The 22,145-nt window shown below is 40.5% G+C and overlaps 1 protein-coding gene and 1 non-coding gene across 44 annotated transcripts in view; both read right to left on the bottom strand.

Annotated features, from left to right (window-relative positions):
- Positions 1–21,943, bottom strand: part of WNK1 (WNK lysine deficient protein kinase 1) — a 128,784-nt gene extending 106,841 nt beyond the window's left edge. For all 43 annotated transcript variants that reach the window (XM_042247675.2, XM_027968019.3, XM_027968018.3 and 40 more), the window contains exon 1: positions 20,413–21,943. In XM_042247675.2, the coding sequence (XP_042103609.1) occupies positions 20,413–21,174 (762 nt within the window). In that variant the 5' untranslated portion in view covers positions 21,175–21,943. The remainder of the gene's footprint in view (positions 1–20,412) is intronic.
- TRNAC-ACA (transfer RNA cysteine (anticodon ACA)) lies at positions 17,664–17,736 on the bottom strand. Its single transcript has one exon. It is a non-coding gene; the product is annotated as a tRNA-Cys (tRNA).
- Positions 21,944–22,145: the final 202 nt, after the last annotated feature.

Below are 22,145 nucleotides of genomic sequence, written 5' to 3'. Positions count from 1 at the left end.
GAGAGTTGACAACATGATCATCACTGTCAGGAGAAATATATAATCAGTGGCAGTTTTAACAGAAAAGAATGCTATCCTCCTGAATGTAGGGGTGGGCCAGGAGGAGGAATCAATCCATTTTCAATTTTATGGTAGTAAAATCGGCAGAACTGCCAATTTCCAGTCCTCCAACAGTATTCCCCACTGTTTATTCCTCCCTCAGTTTCAAGATTTTCCTAAATTTTAATTTCCTGGCAATATGTGACTTTGATAGTAATATTTTTTGAACCCCACTATGGCCCTGTGGTGGGGTTCACCAAGTTACTGCTGCTGCTGCTAAATCGCTTCAGTCGTGTCCGACTCTGTGCAACCCCATAGACGGCAGCCCACCAGGCTCCCCCGTCCCTGGGACTCTCCAGGCAAGAACACTGGAATGGGCTGCCATTTCCTTCTCCAATATATGAAAGTGAAAAGTGAAAGGGAAGTCGCTCAGTCGTGTCCGACTCTTAGCGACCCCATGGACTGCAGCCCACCAGGCTCCCCTGTCCCTGGGATTCTCCAAGCAAGAACACAGGAGTGGGCTGCCATTTCCTTCTCCAATGCATGAAAGTGTAAAGAGAAAATGAAGCCACTCAGTCGTGTCTGACTCTTAGCAACCCTAAGGACTGCAGCCTACCAGGCTCCTCCGTCCACGGGATTTTCCAGGCAAGAGTACTGGAGTGGGGTGCCATTGCCTTCTCCTGTTACTAGACTACTACCAGTATTACTAAGAATTTAAAATTTTTGTTCTGTAGTTTAGAATATATATTCATAGTGTTTTTTTAAAAATCTTTTATTTTTCCATAGTTTGGTTATGTTAATCTCTTTATAAAGTGGGTATGTCCTGTCCTACATTATTAAATCATTCATAATCCTAAACCTTAATCACATAGAGTGGTTCCTTCCAATTTCAACAAACCACTTTTTAACAAATTACTCACCTGGTATGATAGTCACAATATGTCAACTTTTTTGGGTTTATGTTATATTTGTGCGCATGCATGCTCAGTTGTTCAGCCACGTCTGACTCTTGAGACCTTATATAGCCCGTCAGGTTCCTCTGTGCCTGAGATTTCCCAGTCAAGGATCCTGGAGTGGGTTGCCACTTTCTCCTCCAGGGGATCTTCCTGACCCAGGGATCAAACCCTTGTGTCCTACACTGGCAAGCCAATTCTTTACTGCTGAGCCATCTATGGTCATATAATCCAAGCCTTTACCGTCTACATTTCTTCTGAATGAGCACCTACTTTGTATGACTAGGTCTTTGCATTCTAGTCAACAATTATGACTCTCAAATACAGGATTACCAATTAATTTTCTATAGTCCATATTCTTTTCTAAATCCCATTTGCTTTTACTGCCTTCTGGAAGTCCTTGGAAAAAAAGTAATTTCTCTCCCAAAGCGCCTGCCCTGTTACAAATTCCATACAAAGCAAGAACAAAACATTGAGATTCAACTTTGACCTCATGTACTTAAAACACAACATCAAATGCCAGGTTAAAAACTGAAAAATTACCAATTTGGCTTTTGGGTCACACATAAACAACCTACAGTATCCATTTTAATGTGCACTACTAGGTAATTATAACGTTTGAAGAGAAACATACTGGCTTTTAAAACAAGAACAAAAAGAAAAAAAACAGAAACAAGAATGACTTGGACTCAACTCCCACTTCCATCACTTGCCAGTTGTGATCTGGGCCAATTATTTAATTTCCAGTCTCTTCACCTGCAAATGGTGACTGATCTCTATGTGTCACAAGAACTAAAGGAGAGTGTATATAAAACATAGTGCCTGGTCGATAAAAAGTAGACCCTAGAAGGAACTGCTAATGAAAACACAACTTTGTCATAAAAACACAGAAATCTAAAGCAAACTGAATTAAAAATCACTGTCCCAAAAGTATTACCTGATGTGCCATTTAACTCATCACATTAAGCAATGCCTTAATTTACTCTCTAAATACTATATGAAAGAAAATAGAAATGAGGAAATAACCACTAATGTGATTGCAAAAATAAAATTTTAAACACTGATGAGAAGCTATACATTTGTCAAAATCTGTATAAATTAAAATTTTAATCTTAATACTATAGTATAAATATGTCCACAACAACACAACGAATTTTAATACTAAGAAAAGAAAAATAAGAAATTAGAAATAGTTACCTAACTTCGGAGGGAAGACCTGCTACAATTAAAAAGTAATGAAGAAAACAGAATAAAGTCAAGTTCTGAAGACATAAAATATAAAGCAATGAGAGTTTCATGATAAGGGCAGTGAAGTATCATTGAGGTCACCAAATCTCTTTTGGAAAACAATCTCACCATGTGTAGAAAGTACATAAATGTTCATACTCTCAGAACCAGTAATTCCATTTCTGAATTTAATACTAAGAAAATAGTTCTGAACAGTGAAATCTGAGATATTAATTCGTGTTTTGTTTACAAAGCAATAGGTAAATTCTTTGCCTCAATTCCCAGCCTTTGAAGTCCCTAGCCTCCAGGTCTTTTGTGTTATTTTAGAACCAGCAATTAGAAGACAACCCCTTCAACTGGGTTCTGTTTGAGAAAGCACAGCCCAAAGAGAGACACCAGAAGCAAGGGTGGAGAAAGCACTGAGAAGGAGTTTGAGGAGGTAGAGTTGGGAGGGAAAGAAGGAGATAGGAGGATTCACCAGACCATAATCAGTACCCTTATACTGACTGGGGCTTCCCTGGTGGCTCAGAGGTTGAAGCGTCTGCCTCTAATGCGGGAGACCTGGGTTCGATCCCTGGGTTGGGAAGATCCCCTGGAGAAGGAAATGGCAACCCACTCCAGTACCCTTGCCTAGGGAATCCCATGGACAGAGGAGCCTGGTAGGCTACAGCCCACAGGGTCACAAAGAGTGGTATGACTGAGCGACTTCACTTTCACTATACTGACTGGGAGGTGAGCTGGTAAGGAGAGAAAATGATGGTAACTTTGCCTCAGAAAATTCTAGAGAAGATCCTATTACCCAGCAGTCCCTGTAACTTGGCCTTCAAAAGAACCTTCCAGGCTTAATATAAAGGAGCATGTCATTCAAGTGTTGTACTAACTTAGGATCAAAATGTCAGTTCTGAAACTGACATCACAAAAGCACATGCAGCAGTACTAAGAAGCAAAAGCAATTATACCAGTGAACAGGATGGTCACACACACACACCTATGACCCCAGCAGAACGTAAGTTCCAGGAGGGCAGGATTTTTCCTCTATTTAACAACTAAGTACCTGGCACATAAGAATTTATCAGTAGATATTTGTTGAATAAATATAAAACCCACCTTGGGCAGGGAGAAACAAAAGGAAAGTATTCCAAAATGATACATCAGCATTACTTTTTTAGTGATGGAATTTTGGCAGGGTTATTTTAGTTTCAATTTTTCCCTATCCTCTAAGATGTCTTTGAGCATACACAACTTGTATAATGGAAAAAACAATTAGGAAGCAGTGCACTTTAAATGCATTAAGAATTTCCTGTACTTTAAAAACTTCTCTGTAGAGCTCTACAGTAGCTTGGGAGTAGACTTTGCTAAAACTTTAAATAAAGGAAGCAGATTTATCTGAAGTAGGTAGGAATTAAAAAAAAAAAAAAGCACACTAAGGCTTTTTCCCCTGTAATTTAGTCAATGTACAAAACTAAACTTCCTCAAAGAACTTTCAATGTACTGTTATTAAAGCCCCTAATACTCAACTTTTACAAACTTCTCAACCATAGTAACTGTTCTAGAAGCAAATGCCTGATTTAAAATAATACTCTGACCATGCCCAAAATCATAAGAGGCTGTGAATGAACTCTCTGCTAATCTCTTGACAAAGGCTGAAGGTGAAAAACTAATCAGCTTTGCAATGTATCAACTGTGACTTTTAAACTTCTGTTCAGAGTGATCAAACCCATCAATTATCGGTTTCCGAGATTTAGCTGTCACTAAATGTAGGTATTTGTGAGCCAAACATCCTAACTGATTTTCTCTTATTGAGAATTAAGAAAAATTAATACATACTCAAGTAGAATTCAAGTGTTTTACATGCTAACTTACGATTAAAATATGAGTTCCAAAACTGATGTCATTACCGCAGATACAGTGGTTAAAAAGTATCAAAAACAATTGTAACAGTGCACAAATAATATGTTTATCTAAATATTTAGTAGTTTTTAATCTAAAATTTCAAATTTTTAACATAAGAAATGCTCTTTTCTATATAAATCAGGAAAATTATGTGACCTTAACAGTATATTAACAGCGACATTAACACACACACCAATTATGACTATGAACAGAATTTGCTGGTTGATCTACAAACCTCAAAAGTTTAAGGAAAACCTTTCTGCTATGCAATGAAACTAGCAAACTGTAGGACCATACAAATATGATCACCGCTATAAAAACAAAAATCAAACACACAGAAATTAGACTGTTAGAAATCCTAACAATGCTTATCAGTAGATGAAGTGACACATTCCAGGTAATTTATATTTCCTCTTTGCCCTCTAATTTACGATTTTTATGAGAATGTATTACTTTTATAAAACTTTCTTGTAAGCCTTTTTTTTGTCTGTGATTTAAGGAAGGTTGTAAAATCTATGGTGGAAATCAGTGAAGCTTATAATTCAGATAACTGAGCCAAATCAAATTAACAGGTAGCTCTAAAAAGTGACTTCCAAAACGTCCTTATACAAAAAGGAAAACTGGTTTTCATGGTCATTAAACTACCATACAGAGTTTGAAAAGCTTTGTCTTGCTATCTCAAATATTTTACAACTTTATTAAAGCAAGTAGCTACATCTTCACTAATCTTTTCAACCTTCTTTACTGTATGGGAACAGTTAGTCAAAACATTAAGTATTTTGGAGAAACTTAATGCAAATAAGTTGTTGAACCATAAATAATGTCTCTTTTTATAAGCAAAAGATACCAATAAATCAATGCAACCTATTTATCAATATCATTAAACTAGGAATATGGACACTAAATTAGCCAACAACTTTAAGAAACCACAGTGCCTATCAATTATCAAAGAATATAAATAAAGCAGCAAGTTTACACATTCAATATACATCCAAACACGCATTTTATTTGAAATAAAATATTTACAGAAAATATTTCAAGGTATTTGCTGAAAAACTGACTTCTAACATTCTCCTTGCAACAACTAAATAAAGTACTCAGAGTAAGATCACAAGAAGTATTTCTGATATAGACATGTTGGTAAATAACAAAAGACAAGATAAAATTTTAATGAACTAAGATGCCAATTTTCATAATAATCAGATATTAAAAGCACCACAAGCCAAAAAGAAAAGACATTAAAACCCCAAATTTCTGTGTTCAGCAAGAGCAAAAGAATTATGCTTTGCAAAGGGCGCTAATGAAAGAAACCACAAAAAGGAAGGTGCTAAGATATTTTTTTAAAAAGGAAGCAGTAAACTTAATTTACTGCAGCATCAGCTCTCTTACAACATTTTAACAGAACAGCCTAGGTCAGTGGTAGCCAAGAGAAATATAATGTGAACTATGCTGCAATTTTTCCATTTTAAATTTTCATGTAGCCATATTTTAAAAATAAAAAAGTAATATTTATTTCCTCAGTATACCCAAACATTATCATTTTAATATGTAATCACTTTTTAAAATTGGAATATTTTAACTTTAAAAAAAATATAAAGTCTTCAAAATCCAATGAGTCTTTTTTTATATACAGCCACCAGGGAACCTCTTTTTTATACTCAGAATATATTAATTTGGATGATAAATTTTCATCTGAAAAAGATTGAAAAAAACACTAAATATTAAGTTGGTGCAAACGTAATCACCATTTTTTGCACTGTTGAAATTTGCCACTTGATATTGGAATACATTCTTAAATAAATGCGGCTATATACATTATTTTAATGCACATTTCTCTCTCTTTTTTTTGCTACAGACTTTTAACTTGCCGTTTATTTTAGACTATGGAAATGATGTTAAACAAAAAGCGATTCGAGCAATTTTCTTACTCAAGTTCAAAACAGGTCATAAAGCAGCAGAGACAACTCACATCAAGAACACATTTGGCCCAGGAACTGCTAACAAAGGTGCGGTACAGTGGTGGTTTAAGAAGTTTTGCAAAGGAAACTAGAGTCTTGAAGATGAGAAGCACAGTGGCTGGCCATGGGAAGTTGACAACGACCAATTAAGAGCTGTCATTGAAGCTGATCCTCTCACAAGAGCAGATGCCCAAGAACTCAGCCCATTCTATGGTCATTCGGCATTTGAAGTAAATTGGAAAGATGAAAAAGCTTGGTAAGTGGGTGCCTCCTGAGCTGACCAGAAAATGAAGTCAGCATTCTGAAGTGTCATCTTCTCTTATTCTACACAACAATGAACCATTTCTTGATTGGATTGTGACACGCGACAAAAAGTGGATTGTATACGACAATCGATGATGAACAGCTCAGTGGCTGGACGAAGAAGCTCCAACCACTTCCCAAAGCCAAATGTGCACCAAAAAAAGGTCGTGGTCACTGTTTGGTGGTCTGCTGCCCAACTGATCCACTACAGCTTTCTGATTCCTGGTGAAACCACAACATCTGAGACATATGCTCAGGAAATGAATGAGATGCACCAAAAACTGCAACACCTACAGCCAACACTGGTCAACAGAAAAGGCCTAATTCTTCTCCACAACACCACCAACCACACATGGCACAACCAACACTTCAAAAGTTGAATCACCTGGGCTACCATCCACCATATTAACCTGACCTCTTGCTAACCAACTACCACTTCTTCAAACATCTCAACAACTTTCTTCAGGGAAAACGCTTCCACAACCAGCAGGAGGCAAAAAATGCTTTCCAAGAATTAGCTGAATCCTGAAGCCTGGATTTTTACACTACAGTTTAGTTCAGTCACTCAGTCGTGTCCGACTCTGTGTGACCCCATGAACTGCAGCACACCAGGCCTCCCTGTCCACCACCAACTCCTGGAGTTTACCCAAACTTATGTCCATTGAGTCGGTGATGCCATCCAGCCATCTCATCCTCTGTCATCCCCTTCTCCTCCTGCCCTCAATCTTTCCTAGCATCAGGGTCTTTTCCAACGAGTCAGCTCTTCGCATCAGGTGGCCAAAGTATTGGAGTTTCAGCTGCAACATCAGTCCTCCCAATGATCTCCTTGCAGACCAAGGGACTCTCAAGAGTCTTCTCCAACACCACAGTTCAAAAGCATCACTTTTTTGGTGCTCAGCTTTCTTTATAGTCCAACTCTCGCATCCATACATGACTACTGGAAAAACCATAGCCTTGGCTAGATGGACGTTTGCTGGCAAAGTAATGTCTCTGCTTTTGAATATGCTGTCTAGGTTGGTCATAACTTTCCTTCCAAGGAGTAAGCATCTTTTAACTTCATGGCTGCAATCACCATCTGCAGTGATTTTGGAGCCCCCAAAATTAAAGTCTGCCACTGTTTCCCCATCTATTTGCCATGAAGTGATGGGACCAGATGCCATGATCTTAGTTTTCTATATGTTGAGCTTTAAGCCAACTTTTTCACTCTCCTCTTTCACGTTCATCAAGAGGCTCTTTAGTTCTTCTTCGCTTTCTGCCATAAGGGTGGTGTCATCTGCATATCTGAGATTATTGATATTTCTCCCTGCAATCTTGAGTCCAGCTTATGTTTCCTCCAGCCCAGCATTTCTCATGATGTACTCTGCAGAGAAGTTAAATAAGCAGGGTGACAATATACAGCCATGACGTACTCCTTTTCCTATTTGGAACCAGTCTGTTGTTCCATGTCCAGTTCTAACTGTTGCTTCCTGACCTGCATACAGGTTTCTCAAGAGGCAGGTCAGGTGGTCTGGTATTCCTATCTCTTTCAGAATTTTCCAGTTTCGTGTGATCCACACAGTCAAAGGCTTTGGCATAGTCAATAAAGCAGAAATAGGTGTTTTTCTGGAACTCTCTTGCTTTTTTGATGATCCAATGGATGTTGGCAATTTGATCTCTGGTTCCTCTGCCTTTTCTAAAACCAGCTTGAACCTCTGCAAGTTCACAGTTCATGTATTGCTGACGCCTAGCTTGGAACATTACTTTATTAGAGTGTGAGATGAGTGCAACTGCGCAGTAGTTTGAGCATTCTTTGGCATTGCCTTTCTTTGGGACTGGAATGAAAACTGACCTTTTCCAGTCCTCTGGCCACTGCTGAGTTTTCCAAATTTGCTGGCATATTGACTGCAGCACTTTCACAGCATCATCTTTTAGGCTTTGAAACGGCTCAACTGGAATTCCATCACCTCCACTAGCTTTGTAGTGATGCTTCCTAAGGCCCACTTGAGTTCACATTCCAGGATGTCTGGCTCTAGGTGAGTGATCACACTATCGTGATTATCTAGGTCGTGAAGATCTTTTTTGTATAGTTCTTCTGTGTATTCTTGCCACCTCTTCTTACTATCTTCTGCTTCTATTAGGTCCATACCATTTCTGTCCTTTATTGAGCCCATCTTTGCATGAAATGTTCCCTTGGTATCTCTGATTTTCTTGAAGAGATCTCTAGTCTTTCCCATTGTATTATTTTCCTCTGTTTCTTTGCATTGATCGCCGAGGAAGGCTTTCTTATCTCTCCTTACTATTCTCTGGAACTCTGCATTCAAATGGGTATCTTTCCTTTTCTCCTTTGCTTTTCACTTCTTTTCACAGCTATTTATAAGGTCCCCTCAGACAGCCATTTCGGTTTTTTGCATTTCTTCTTCCTGGGGATGGTCTTGATCCCTGTCTCCTGTACAACGTCACGAACCTCCGTTCATAGTTCATCAGGCACTCTATCAGATCTAGTCCCTTAGATCTATTTCTCACTTCCATTGTATAATCATAAGGGATTTGATTTAGGTCATACCTGAATGGCCTAGTGGTTTCCCCCACTTTCTTCAATTTAAGTCTGAATTTGGCAATAAGGAGTTCATGATTTGAGCCACAGTCAGCTCCTGGTCTTGTTTTGTTTTTACGCTACAGGAATAAACTTCTCACTGGCAAAAACGTGCTAACTGTAATGTTTCCTATTTAGATTAATAAAGATGTGTTTGAGCCCAGTTATAATGATTTAAAATTCATGTCTGAAACTGCAATGACTTTTGCACCAACCTAATAGGAATTAATGTAATTAATTCCTAGTAGAAATTAAATACAGACATTATCTGTATTTATAGGAAATGATTATGAATGTGGGTGAAGGAAAAATTCTCCTGGATTACTGCAATATTCTTCTAAATTACAAAGCAAATTCATGGCAATTTATGTCACCTGTTTTACTGTAGGCTTTAAAAAACAAAAAAAGCAGTACCATATCCCCAAAAGCAGCAGCAGAGAGAATATAGAAGGACAGAAAGTGAATTAATTTTCAAATAGCCTTGCTGGAGTGAGAAGGGTGCCTAAGGGACCTCAACCCAGAGGAGCTAAGAGACTGGCTATCTTGAACTCTTTTATTCTCAACTCTCTGACACTAACTGTACAGTGTTTTTCACACCACCAACAAATGTTTTAGCTCTTTGGTCACCAAATGGGTGTCCTACTGATTCAATTCATTTCTGACACTAACCAACCACCTGGAGTCAGCAGGGACCCCCGCAAATGCTAAGTCGCACAACACTGCCTTCACTTCAGACACTAGCTGCAAGTCTCAGGTTGTCACCTACACTTCTGACCAACCAATAAATCCAGGGTTTCCATGACCCCTTTCTCAGGTTTGAGAACTTGCCAGAGTGGAACCACCAAACAGAAGAGATACACAGGGCAAGGTATTGCCTCTGAGGAGGGTCATACAGCTTCCATGCCCTCCCTCTACATTGTACCACCCTCCTGGGCACCTGGAAGTGGTTGTGAACCCAGAAGCTCTCTAAACTCTGTTAATCAGGGGGTTTTGTGGAGGTTTTACTACTTAGGCATGGTTGAGTAAATCACTGGCCATTGATGAGTATCTCCATCTCCAGCTCCTCTCCTCCTCCACTCCCAGAAGTTGGGGGTGGGAGAAGGGCTGAAAGCTCCAACCCTCTAATCATGGCATGGTCTTCCTGGTGACCAGCACCTACCCTGAAGCTATCTCTGAGCCAGTCAGTCAAGAGTCACCTCATTAGAACAAAAGATACTCCCATCCTTCTGGAACTTTCAAGGCTTTTAGGAGCTCCATTAGGAATCAGGAACAAAGACCACATGTGTATTTCTAGGTTATGCCAATTCATACATACATTTAGGATAACAAGAAGCAAGTTTGTCACTCTCAGAAGTAGGGTGTGTATATAAATGGAAAAGGGGAAAGCTAGAAAGAACTCTAGAACTGGAGGTATGAAAGTGAACTCATGACTTTCAACAGACAGACAGATCTTACCAACACTATAGGGGTTTCCCAGGTGGCTCAGTGGTAAAGAACCCACCTACCAAGCAAGAGATTTGGGTTCAATCCCTGGGTCGAAAAGATCCCCTAGAGAAGGAAATGGCAATCCACTCCAGTATTCTTGACTACGAGCTGGACATGACTGCACGGCTAAGGACATACCAGCACTGTAACCATCAATCTGTCTCTATTAGGTGGAAATGTGATACACAGTGCCACTAAAAATAATATCCCTTCTCAAAGATTGAAGTCTAAAACAGACGTTCAAGGGACTTCTCTAGTGATGCAGTGCTTAAGACTCAACACTTCCACTGCAAAGGCTGTGGGTTTGATACGAGGTTAGAAAACTAGAATCCAGCATATCGCAGGGAGCCATCAAAAAATTAAAAATAAACAAAAATAATAAAAAATAAACAGATGCTCTATATCATAACAATGTAAGTAATATCTAAAAACTTGGGATACACCAAGAAGTTAATAAACACACCATCTCCCTCCTTATAGCATCTACAAACGTAAACTGGTTAAACGGCTACTGAAATGGAGATTTACTTCATGAACTGAAAGTATAAAAGGTGTAAGTTGCTCAATAACAAACTGTAATTGCTAAACAGAACAAAAAAATTCAATTCCACTATAACTCAAACTTCTTCCTAGTCTAACTGAAATATTTTGCAGTGGAAAAAAAACAAGGACTCAGATGCCATGTGATCTTAAACATGTTATTAAACCTGCGTTTGTTTCCTCAAATATAAAATGTTTAAAAATCTGCGTTGTACTGTTCCTCTGAGAATTACAAATAATATACTATGGGCAAAAAGACTATGCTTGTCACCAAAAAAATCCTATTAGGTAAGAATTGGTAATTATTAATACTTTGCCAGATTAATTTAATTAGCAAAGAACACTTCTTCAAAAAGACAAGGGCTTAAAGAAGTTATTTAGGCTTTTTGTTGTAGATATGTCCGTTTCAACCACATTCTAGAAATAGTGTAATAATTAAAAATCCTTCTTGTAATAGTTTCATGTGAAATCTGCTTCCTCAAGTGACACACAAAGACAGTCATTTCAGAGATGCCCCATAATAAAGTCTGTATCACCAGATGAACACGCAAATGCAGCATTAATGCCAGAGACTAACTATGGAGAGAAACAAGCTGTTTTAAGAATCAGTACATCACACCCAACAATTGAGTATTATAGAAACTAGTCGACAAACAACATATGAAGTATGAAAAACTATTTTGGATTGACTTAACTATCCATGAAGAATAACCAAAACCAAAACAGTAACTGGCTTAGAACAGACTCTTATCTGAGGCAGAGAAAGCAGACAAATTATTATATTTCAATGTTTTAACTTTTAAAGACCTTTCCCTCCTCATCTATCCATGTTCTCCAAGATCATACCTCCTACTTACCCAATCTTTCTTGCCCCATATTTGTTCAAACTTGTCTAAAGAAATGGCCTACTCTTATCGTCTCTACTTCTTAACCTCCCTTGGGCATGAGTGCTCAGTCACTTCATTCATGCCCAACTCTTTGCAACCCCATGGACCATGCCCTACCAGGTTCCTCTGGGATTTTCCCAGGCAAGAATACTGGAGTGGGTTGCCATGCCCTTCTTCCTCAGCCACTCTTTAAACTCACTGCAAATCTTCCACTTTTCTCAAACTGTAAGATCATCAAATATCTAGAGCGAATATGACATAACATTAGTTATTGTTAATTCTGCATGAGCATGTGAATTTGTGGTAATATCCTCTGTATATCTTTTCCAAAAAAGGAAATACTATTTTATTAATAGAATACAGCTTTTTAAATGTATAACTTCAATTATAAAAGCATCACACTGTATATTCTTTGTGCTGTGAATTGTATCTCAATAAAACTATTTTGCTTTTTAAAGCACAACTTAACCCACAACTTTTTCTGCCATGATAGAAATGTTCTATATGTGCCATCCAATATGGTAGCCACACATGGCTTTGATCACGTGAAATATGGCCAGTAAAACTGAAGAATTAAGTTTAAAGGTTTTGTTTCATTTTAATTAGTTTAAATTTAATGTTGAAGCTGAAACTCCAATGCTTTGGCAACCTGATGCAAAGAGCTGACTCATTTGAAAAGACCCTGATGCTGGGAAAGATTGAGGGAAGGAGGAGAAGGGGACGACATCACCAACTCAGTGAACATGAGTTTGGGTAAACCCTGGGAGTTGGTGATGGACAGGGAGGCCTGGTGTGCTGTGGTTCAGGGGGTCACAAAGAGTCGGACACAACTGAGTGACTGAACTGAAATTTAAATAGCCACATAAGGCTTTATGGATAAAGAACTTTATTGGACATTATTGGAGACTTAAGAGATACTTATGTGCGCACCCCCTTATGCAACCTCCCCTCTCATTTAGGTACCATTCAGAATATTGTGAATGACTTAATAGCCAAAATCAGTAAACAATTTCAACAGCCTATACTTATCTCCACAATTTTTTTCCTACATTTCCTAACATCCACTCTCCACAACTGCTACTATGCTAACTGGACTTCTCTGCTATATTCCTTCCTGGAAATTTTCTTCTCTCTGTTCTGCTCTCCTGCTGTTTTGTTTAGTCTCCCTGGGCTCCTTTTTCCTTTGCCCACCCTTTAATTATTGCTACTCTGCCCTAGGCCCATTATTCTTCCCTGTCTTTTCCTCTGTTTCTCTTCATATATATCCTTTCCTTAGATAACTGCATTTACTTCCATTATTCCAGCTATGACTAATACAGACAGCCTCTATTTCTACCTCAGACCCATTCTTTTGAGCTTCAGGAATGTATCCAGTGGCCTGGTTGAACTTCCTCCTGGAGGTATCACAAGCACCTCACACTTATTATGTAACTGAATGCATCTCCACAGCCCTTCCCCTCAAAGGCCAACCCTCCACTCTTTCCTATTCCCTCCCTCAGTTGACAGTACCATTTTCTATTCCCATCCTCTCGCCTGTGCTTCATTTTTCCTCCAAATTCCACTTCATCAATAAACCCTGCTCATTTTCTCTACTAAATATTTAAACTGCACTCCTCTATTGTCTTAGTTCCGGCCCTAGAAATCTCACACTCAAACATAAAACTAAACTCTACATATTCGTACTCCTTAAATAATTCTCCACAGTTAATTTTAAGCAAATCTACTTCTCTGCTTCAAATTCTCTCCACTGCCTACAGCTGAGTATTTGTGTGGGAAGGGTGTGTGGACAGTTCAAAGAGCATGTAAATACAATAATGTCTACGAAGTCTTTAGCATGTTAAAGAGATGTTATGTTGCATTTCCTAAGTCTACCACAACACAGGATGAGCGACCAATCCAAGCAGAGAGAAAATCCACAGAGATGAATACAGTCACCCCTCAAGGTCCTCAGGGGGCTGGTTCCAGGGACGCTCCCCAGCCACCACCCATGGATAACAAAATCCACGGATCCACAAGTCCCATCTATAAAATGGTGCATTACTTGCATTTAATCTACATATATATTCCGTATACTTTAAATCATCTCAGAGCACTTATAATACCTAACACAATGTAAATGCTATATAAATAGTTGTAAACACAATGCAATACACACCGTTGCTACAAGTACAGAAAACTCAACTTTTGCTTTTTGGAGCTTTCTGGTATTTCTCTCTTCCAGTATATTTTCCATCTACAATTAGCTGAATCTGTGAATGCAGAACCCACAGATATGGAGGGTGACTGCACATCATGGTGTCTGGCTCAAAACCATTAGCCATGAAGAGAATCCTATCATTACCTCAAACAACATGCTTACTTCTATTAACTAATGGAGACAATGTGCACAACAGTAATGCTGTGCTTCACTACTTCACTTCACTTCTCACTGTTTGGTTTATATATTAGTGCCCGATTAACTCAACACCATTCACCAGGTACACAATGACCAAAAACACAGATCATCTGGGTCTAAGAAACTGCAACCTAGCAGCTCAAAAGGCATCTACAAAAACAGCGGGCTTTCTTAACTAACCTGAATATGATTATACCAAGCAGATTTCCAAACATTTTCTTAAATCAGTCTTAAAATCCTAATTTCTTAATATTTCTTAAATTTCAGGGAAAACTATATTTGCTGTGAAGACAAAGCTTATCTGGCGATTCTTTTCTAAAAATCATTAAGCACATTAACTTAGCACAGCACATTTAATATGTCAATCTTACAATGCCAAGACTCAAGTCAGAACATCAAAAACTAAATAAATTCTTTATGAAAGCCCACTCGAAAAGCTAAATTAATACAAATTAAGGTAGAGATAGTCTACAATGAAGTCAACTACAAAACCAAGCAAATACTAAAGTTTCTTCTCTCCTGAAGAACATATCAATAACCAATCTTTTTAGAGCCACACACAAAATTAAGCCTGCCAGTTGTCAAAGGCATAATCCTCTTCCAAACAAAAACACTCTTAAGAAAAAGCTTCTGGCAATTTCTTTTCAGTCCAAAAGCTGCTCTTCAGTCCAAAAGCTGTCTTAAGATTTAATAAAACCCTTAAACTCAACTTAAGATTTAATAAAACCCTTAAACTGAACAAAATGCTCCTAAAACCCAACTAACTACGAAGTTTAAAATAATTAATCTGTAACAAGTGATAATTAATAGCCTTCGAAATGGATTTTTCTTTGAAGTATCATACTTTACATTTTCCAAACTACCTTCACATAGTATTTCAGTTGCTCCTCAGCAATTCTGTGAAGTCAATAAGACATGTTACTAATAAATCAGTCTTACAGAGTTACGTTCCTTACTCAGGGTCAGATAATTGGGCAACACAGAATCCAAGTTATCTGCCTCAGAGCTGGTTTCTGCTACATGTGTTGTATTATACCAGAGTGAAATCTCAAAATACAAGATTAGAGAATCTACTGTGGACCAGTGAAAGGCAAGCAATATGGATGAAAAAAACCTGATATCTACAACTATTTCTGACTTAATAACAGAAAAAATTTAATACTTACCAAAGTAGATGGAGGATCTACTTATGTCTTCAAAGAGCTCAAAGACTAATGGAATAGACAAAGAATATAAATGATTTTTAATCAATGTGAAGAAAGAATGATCCCAAGAGCAGAGATCTCAGCAAATTCTGGAAACTAGTCATTCAGAAAGACTGCCATTTGGGAGCAACAAGTTATGAAATTAACAAGAGGAAGTTAGGCAGAGGACAGGTAAAGCTAAAGGATGTGAAAACACTGATGATGCCATGTTCAATTCCAACATTTCTCCTGTAAGAATGGTAGCAACAGTATGGAGTTTTGCTGTACTTTATTCCAGTATAAATGTAAACAAATCAAGATTTTCATCAGTACCCTCAAAAAGGTAGCCTAAAAAAAAGATGCTGCATCCTCACAGTTAATATATATGTGCCACGCTTGGTCAAAGTTTTTTATATATACTAATTCACTTAATCATCACAACAACTCTGTAAAATAGGCACTCATTACATTTCACTTTACAGGTAAGGAACACACACAGAAGTTTACTCAAGGTTACACAATCATTAGCTGAGCCAGGATTTGAATGGAAAGTCAGGCATTTTAGTTCTTAATCACTGTGCTATACTGCAGAAAAAAAGTGCCTTTTCCAAATCCAAGTGCAGGTCATGCTAAGTCTCACCTAATCCTGCACACTTGATTTTTAATACAGGACTAAACAAAATACAAAATGAGAACAATAAGTAAATATACAGAACTGGCATAGCAAAACCTGGTAACCAATTATTGTGAATTTTTCACAGTATATGAACATTTTCAGAAACTACAATTTGAACATAACCATTCTTGCCGCTTTTACAGCTTTATCTAAAATACTAACTTATCAGGAAACACAAATAACACACTTGATTTCTGAAATCAAGCTGATTTCTGAAAATGAGAGTCCAGTTTTAGTTGAATGTTTCCACAGGGATTAACCAAGATGACTTTAAATGACCAGGATCTTGCACTAAAATCTGAATGTCAAGAAATGAACTCAGTCACCAGGCAACAATAGATTCCCAGTTTGTTTTACACAAAAACAATCTCTCTTTGCAAGTTCTTACACTACAAACAATTGTGATACTAAAGGTCTGAAAAAAGTTAAGAAAAATGGAAACCATTTAAGCCCTTAAGACAAAGAACTATATTTTTTAAAAAATCAACCTAAATATAATTCTTTCTCCTGTACAAAGGTTACTTCTTAAAACAATAAATCTACATATATTTTAAATTAACTCTTACCTAGCCAAAATTATCCTGTCTTTAATTATTATTCTGTCCTGTTGAGAAGGGACAAAGGATTACTTCAAACAAGTCATCAATCATTCTTTAATTTGCACAGCAGCTACCCTTGAGCTACCTGAATTTTGCCCATACTCCAACAAATCAGTGGCTCTGAGAATTTAAAAGCAAAAAGACTCAGAAGACTATTCTCTGAAATTTAGTTTCTGAGACTAAAAGTTAGTAGGACAGATTCCTAAAAACCAACGAATGTGGCACAAATTTAAAAAGGTAAGAAAAATCCTCACTATTCAAAATGGGAATAACAGTTCAATTAGTTAAGAACAAAGAATAAGTTATGGTTTCTTAATTACAGAACCAGAACAAATTTCTACACCATCAAAAAACTTTTCATAAAACATTGGTATCATATACTCATGATCAGACCTGAGCCTTAACTTGCTTAAAAGCCAGAAAAAAGTACACACTAAGTATTTTGGAGTTTCATCAAAATTTATGATTTGACTTATCCTTTCAGGCAGATCTGGAAACAATCTTATCAATATATTGAGTGAACTCTGTATTTAGAAGCAGCATGGGCAGAAAAGTGCTTGAAGTAAATGAATCATTCTTGAATCGCAGTGTATAATTATGTTTTATTAGAGCAACTAAGCTATGTTTCTTTAAAACAAAAACAAACTCTCCCTAAAAAAAGCAATGTAAATTCTGTAAAGTCCAGCAGTAACAACATTTTCTGATCAAGCCAAAAGAGAAGTAAAACTAAGGTACATCACCTGCCTAGTAAAACCAGGTAAGGAAATATGCATCTTAATAGATCTCAGTTATCACTTAAGATCCTGTAGTAGCAAAGTGAAGTGAAGTGAAGTCACTCAGTCGTGTCCGACTCTTTGCCACCCCATGGACTGTAGCCTACCAGGCTCCTCTGTCCATGGGATTTTCCAGGCAGTAGTACTGGAGTGGATTGCCATTTCCTTCTCCAGGGGATCTTCCTGACCCAGGGATCGAACCTGGGTCTCCTGCATTGTAGACAGACGCTTTACCACCTGAGCCACCAGGGAAGTACTACCCACGTATTAAGAGTCAGTATTTGTTTTAATCGATAACTATGCATATTGTGACTCTAAAAATAGGCTTGATGGAAACAAATTTGACTTGCTTACCACACCCACCCATCCTTCATCCCCCAAAGCCTATTTATTTCTCCATTTGAAGTGATAAAATCACTACCCATATCCTAAGTCTGGAATCTGCCAGGGTTACAAGATCAGATTTCTCCAAAAATCTGACAGTAACTTCCACATCAAAAACAGAACTGCTTCATTTGAGACTGACTAATTAACCATCTACTAGACTACAAATGCTTTAACATTTCTCAAATTATTAGATCCTAATCAGTTAATTTTATTCCTTAACCCAAGCAAGTCATTCACAAGTAAGTTATTCTGTAACTTCAGGTTCTTCATTTATCAAATAAGAAGCTGGGCAGAATAGCCTAAGATTTCTTCCAGTTTTAATACATGACATTTTTAACTCAGCAACTTAACACAATATTTCTCCAGTCTTCCTAAAGAAAAATTTGTAGTAAGTATACATTTAGTGAAAAAAGTTTATTTTTTCTCCAATGACTTAGTAATCCTTTGGCTTGTCCTTTAACTTAGATCCAAAGACAATAACTCAAACACTAACCTACTGAGTAGGTTGTTAGGCAAGTGTTTTGGCCAAAACACCATAAATACTGTCCAACTACTGCTATAAAGGATCTTGGGACTAAAATAATCACATTTTAAAAACAAAAATGGAAAACTGTAGAAGTAGGATCATATAAGGAAGGTTCCAAAGCAGGGTACCATACAATGCATTTTCATTTGGTTCTCCAGCCAAATTCCAAACTAGCATAAAAATAATATGGCAATGTTATATACATAGAAGATATTCTTTTGTTTAACCATGACCATGCCTAGAGAACAAAAATCAAAAATTCATGAGTTCTAGGAAAAAAAGGAGAAGCTTAGACAAAATTATTGTGACATTAGACAAATTGAGGTTTTTTTCCCCCCCACTGTATCACTAGTTTCAAGATAATAAACTATCTGAATATTCTAGGTGACAAAAAAAAAACATACATTCCGAGAAGTCTTAAAAGTTAGAAATTGAAACTAACAAAATTAATCCATAAAGTGCTCAACACTTATTTTGGTCTAGTCTTGAGAGTAAGGTAACAAATTGAGGGGAAAAAATTATTAAAAAGCACCTATTCAAATATGAAACTATAAAAGAACACAATCCAGAGTCAGTAGCAATAAGCACCTTAGTTAGGTATTAAAAAAGTAACAGGTGTTTGTTTGCTTGTAACTAATACTCTGCCTGTAAACCAAAACAAATCAGACCTAAGTTTCTGAGTAAGAATGACCAAGGAATAAAGTTATAATTTGACAATTTAAAAAAAAAAGGTCCACCACCTTCCCCACTCTAAAACACTACAAAATTGAGTAGTTTTTATTTCACAATGCCTTTAGAAGTTCTGTATCACTAACTATAAAATTTAAGAAATTATATTCCTAAAAAACTTATCAGTTTTTTAAATTTACTTCCTTCCACATGTTAATTTTCCTTCACACTTGATACGACCTTGGTCATTTGGAAGGTGACATTCAAAAGGTTAAATGTTAACGTATTGGTTCACGGATAATAGATAAATTCCTAGATCACTCAGGTACTTTCATATCCTATTTCAGCTTGGTTCATTTCCTTTGCCAGAAGAATATGGATACTGGCATTTTTCACGTATAATGTCAGTGGTTTTTTCATTCAGTTCAACTCTGCTTCTTCCAATAACTTATGTGAACACACATAGGTGAAGACAACTTCAGTCAAGCTGCTACAGATCAAGCAACAAGTAGCTCAAACCCCGTTATATCCTTGTCAACCAGGATGACACACCATTATTTACACCATGAAAATCTCCTAGAGGTTAAAAATGAAGCCTTTGTCACTCATTTGCACCCTTGAGAAAGTTTAGCTTAAAAATGTTTTACAAGATTAAAACAATGATAATGACATTACAACCCTCAAAGCACACATACATAAGCTCCTGTATTACCCACAGAACAGCGAGTGGGCTAAACACACACTAGTTTTAGTAACAACGTCTGCTCACGGTTATCAAAAACTTGCTTAAACATCATTAGGTGGAACGATATCAAATACCCAACTGTAACTTTCTAGTCTCAAACTATCCAGTGAAGGAAACCTTTTTTAGTTTATTAGATGCCGGTGCGACCACCAAGATACGTCGAAAAGAAGGTCATTTGTGAACAAGGTCGTTCTCAATTTAAAAAGACAGCCTGTTCTCAGGAATGGAAACACGCATCTAACACACCAGCCGCTCATCACTGCAGATCTCTGATGAACACAAGGCAAGAGGACTGTACTTTCCGAACTCAAAAACTTCCCCGCTCATTTCGTTTCCTGCCAGACACTAAAACAATGACGAGGAGGCAATGCGCTGGTATCCGGATGACTTTCACCACTCCTTCCCTAGGAGCGAATCTCTGGCTACAAATACTAACGCCTCGCCTGTGCCAACACCCCAAATCCTGGTGACTCTCGAAAGTTGGCCTCCCCTCATTCGCAGCGAACAGTTAAGAGGAAGACACGTAAAGGGAAAATTCGGCCAAATGGCCGAGCCAAATGTGGGACCCACAGCACTGTAAGAGAAAGAAGGTGGGGTATACCTGCAGCTCACACCAGGCGACCTCCACGGTGGTCTCGGTGTCCAGACCCTTGTAGACCGTCTTAAAGGAGCCCCTGCCGATCTCGATGTCAAACTTGAGAAAGCGGCCGTCGTTGGACATGCCCACGGCCTTGGTCTCCAGCTCCTCGATGTCATCCTGCTGCTGGCTCCGTTCCTCCTGGGGCTCCTTGGCGCTACCGCCGCCGCTGCCACTTCTCGACGACTGAGGCTCCTCTCGGCTCCCCGCGGGGCCGGGCTGGACAGCCTGGCGGTCTCTGCCCGCGCTGCCCGGGGCCGAAGAGGTGGCCGGGCCCGCGGCGACCGGCTCCTCAAGGGGAGCGGCGGCGGCGGCGGGCGGCTGCTGGGCCACCTGGGCGGCAGCGGCGGGGGTCAGGGTCTCCTCGCGCGGTGGTTCCGGGGGACTCCGCTGCGGGACCACGGCAGCCGCGCCGGGCTGAGGCAGCGGCAGAGGGAGGCCGGGCAGCTCCAGCGCCGTAGCGTTGGAGTCGCAGATGACGCTGCGGCGGAAGAAGCGGTGCTCCGTGGTGGTGGTCGCGGCCGCCCCCCGGCTGTCCTTGTCCATGGTATGGCGGCGACGCCGGTACTCCTCCGTCCGGCCGGCTGCGGCATCGGCCGCTGCGGCGCCCAGTTTCTCCCCCACCGAGGAGTCCGAGCTGGAGCCATTCTTGGGGGCAGGCGCCGGCGGCGAGAGGAACAGCGAGCCCGGCGCGCTGCTCTGCTGGTCGGCGGCGCCGCCAGACATTGTGGGAACGGGAGCGAGAGCGAGGCGGGCGGCTCGAGTTCGCGGAAGAAGGGGGCCGGCCCGGGGCGGCGGGACGACGGCCCCTCACTCGGCACTGACTCGGCGGCCCGAGCGGGAGGCGGGCCCGCGGGCCCGGCTGCGGCGGCCGCTGCGGCTCTCGAGGCGCGCTTGTCGGGGGCGGCGGCGGGGCGGAGGCACGGGGGCTGGCGCCTCACGGCCCGCACCCATCGTGCGGCGAGCGGCGGACGGGCGGGCTGGAGCGCCGGGGGCGCGCGGTCATGGGGGCGGCGCGGCGGCCCGCACCGAGTCAAGGAGGCGGCGGCTGGCTCTCCACCGCTGCGGCCCGGGGCGGGCTGGACCCCCGAGCGGCTGCCGCTCGGCGCGGAGGCGGGCGAGGCCGCGCTGGGGCTCGCGGCCAGGCGGGCGGCCGCTCCTCCTCCCCGCCCTGCTGGACGGCCTCAGAGGCCGCCCATTGCCCAACGCGAGGAGCCGAAGCGCAACACGGAGGAGCGGCCCCCGGCCCCGGGCCTCACCGCCCGCCCCGGGCCGGGCGGACCCCTTCCTCTCCGGGCCGGGGCCGGGGGCTGACGGAGGGAGAGCCGGTGGGGGAGGGCCCGAGCCCGGTGCTCCTCCGGGCCGAGGAGGGCCGGGAGAAGTAAGGGCAGTCACCCGGTCGGGCGCCTTCTGTCACGGAGATGAGTGCAGAGAGGCCGCGGAAGAACAGCCGCGTCCGCCGGCGAAACTCCGCGCTAAATGGCGCCGGGAATCTGAAGCCTCCACACAGCCCGCTCGGGCCCCGCCCCCCGCCGCCCGGGGCGCCCCACCCCCACTCCGCTCGCGGGGCTCTCGCGCAGGCTGTCTCGCCCCGAGACCCTCTGGGACTTGTAGTTGACACCTTGAGGAATGAACGGGACAGAGCAGGAAGACGCCTACGACTCCCGTGATGCCCTGCGGTGGCTTAGCCTGAGGCC

Source organism: Ovis aries, chromosome 3 (genome assembly GCF_016772045.2).
Source record: "Ovis aries strain OAR_USU_Benz2616 breed Rambouillet chromosome 3, ARS-UI_Ramb_v3.0, whole genome shotgun sequence".
NCBI classification, from domain to species: domain Eukaryota; kingdom Metazoa; phylum Chordata; class Mammalia; order Artiodactyla; family Bovidae; genus Ovis; species Ovis aries.
The sequence above is the reverse complement of the archived record's forward strand: the minus strand, read 5'-3'. Positions and strand labels throughout refer to the sequence as shown.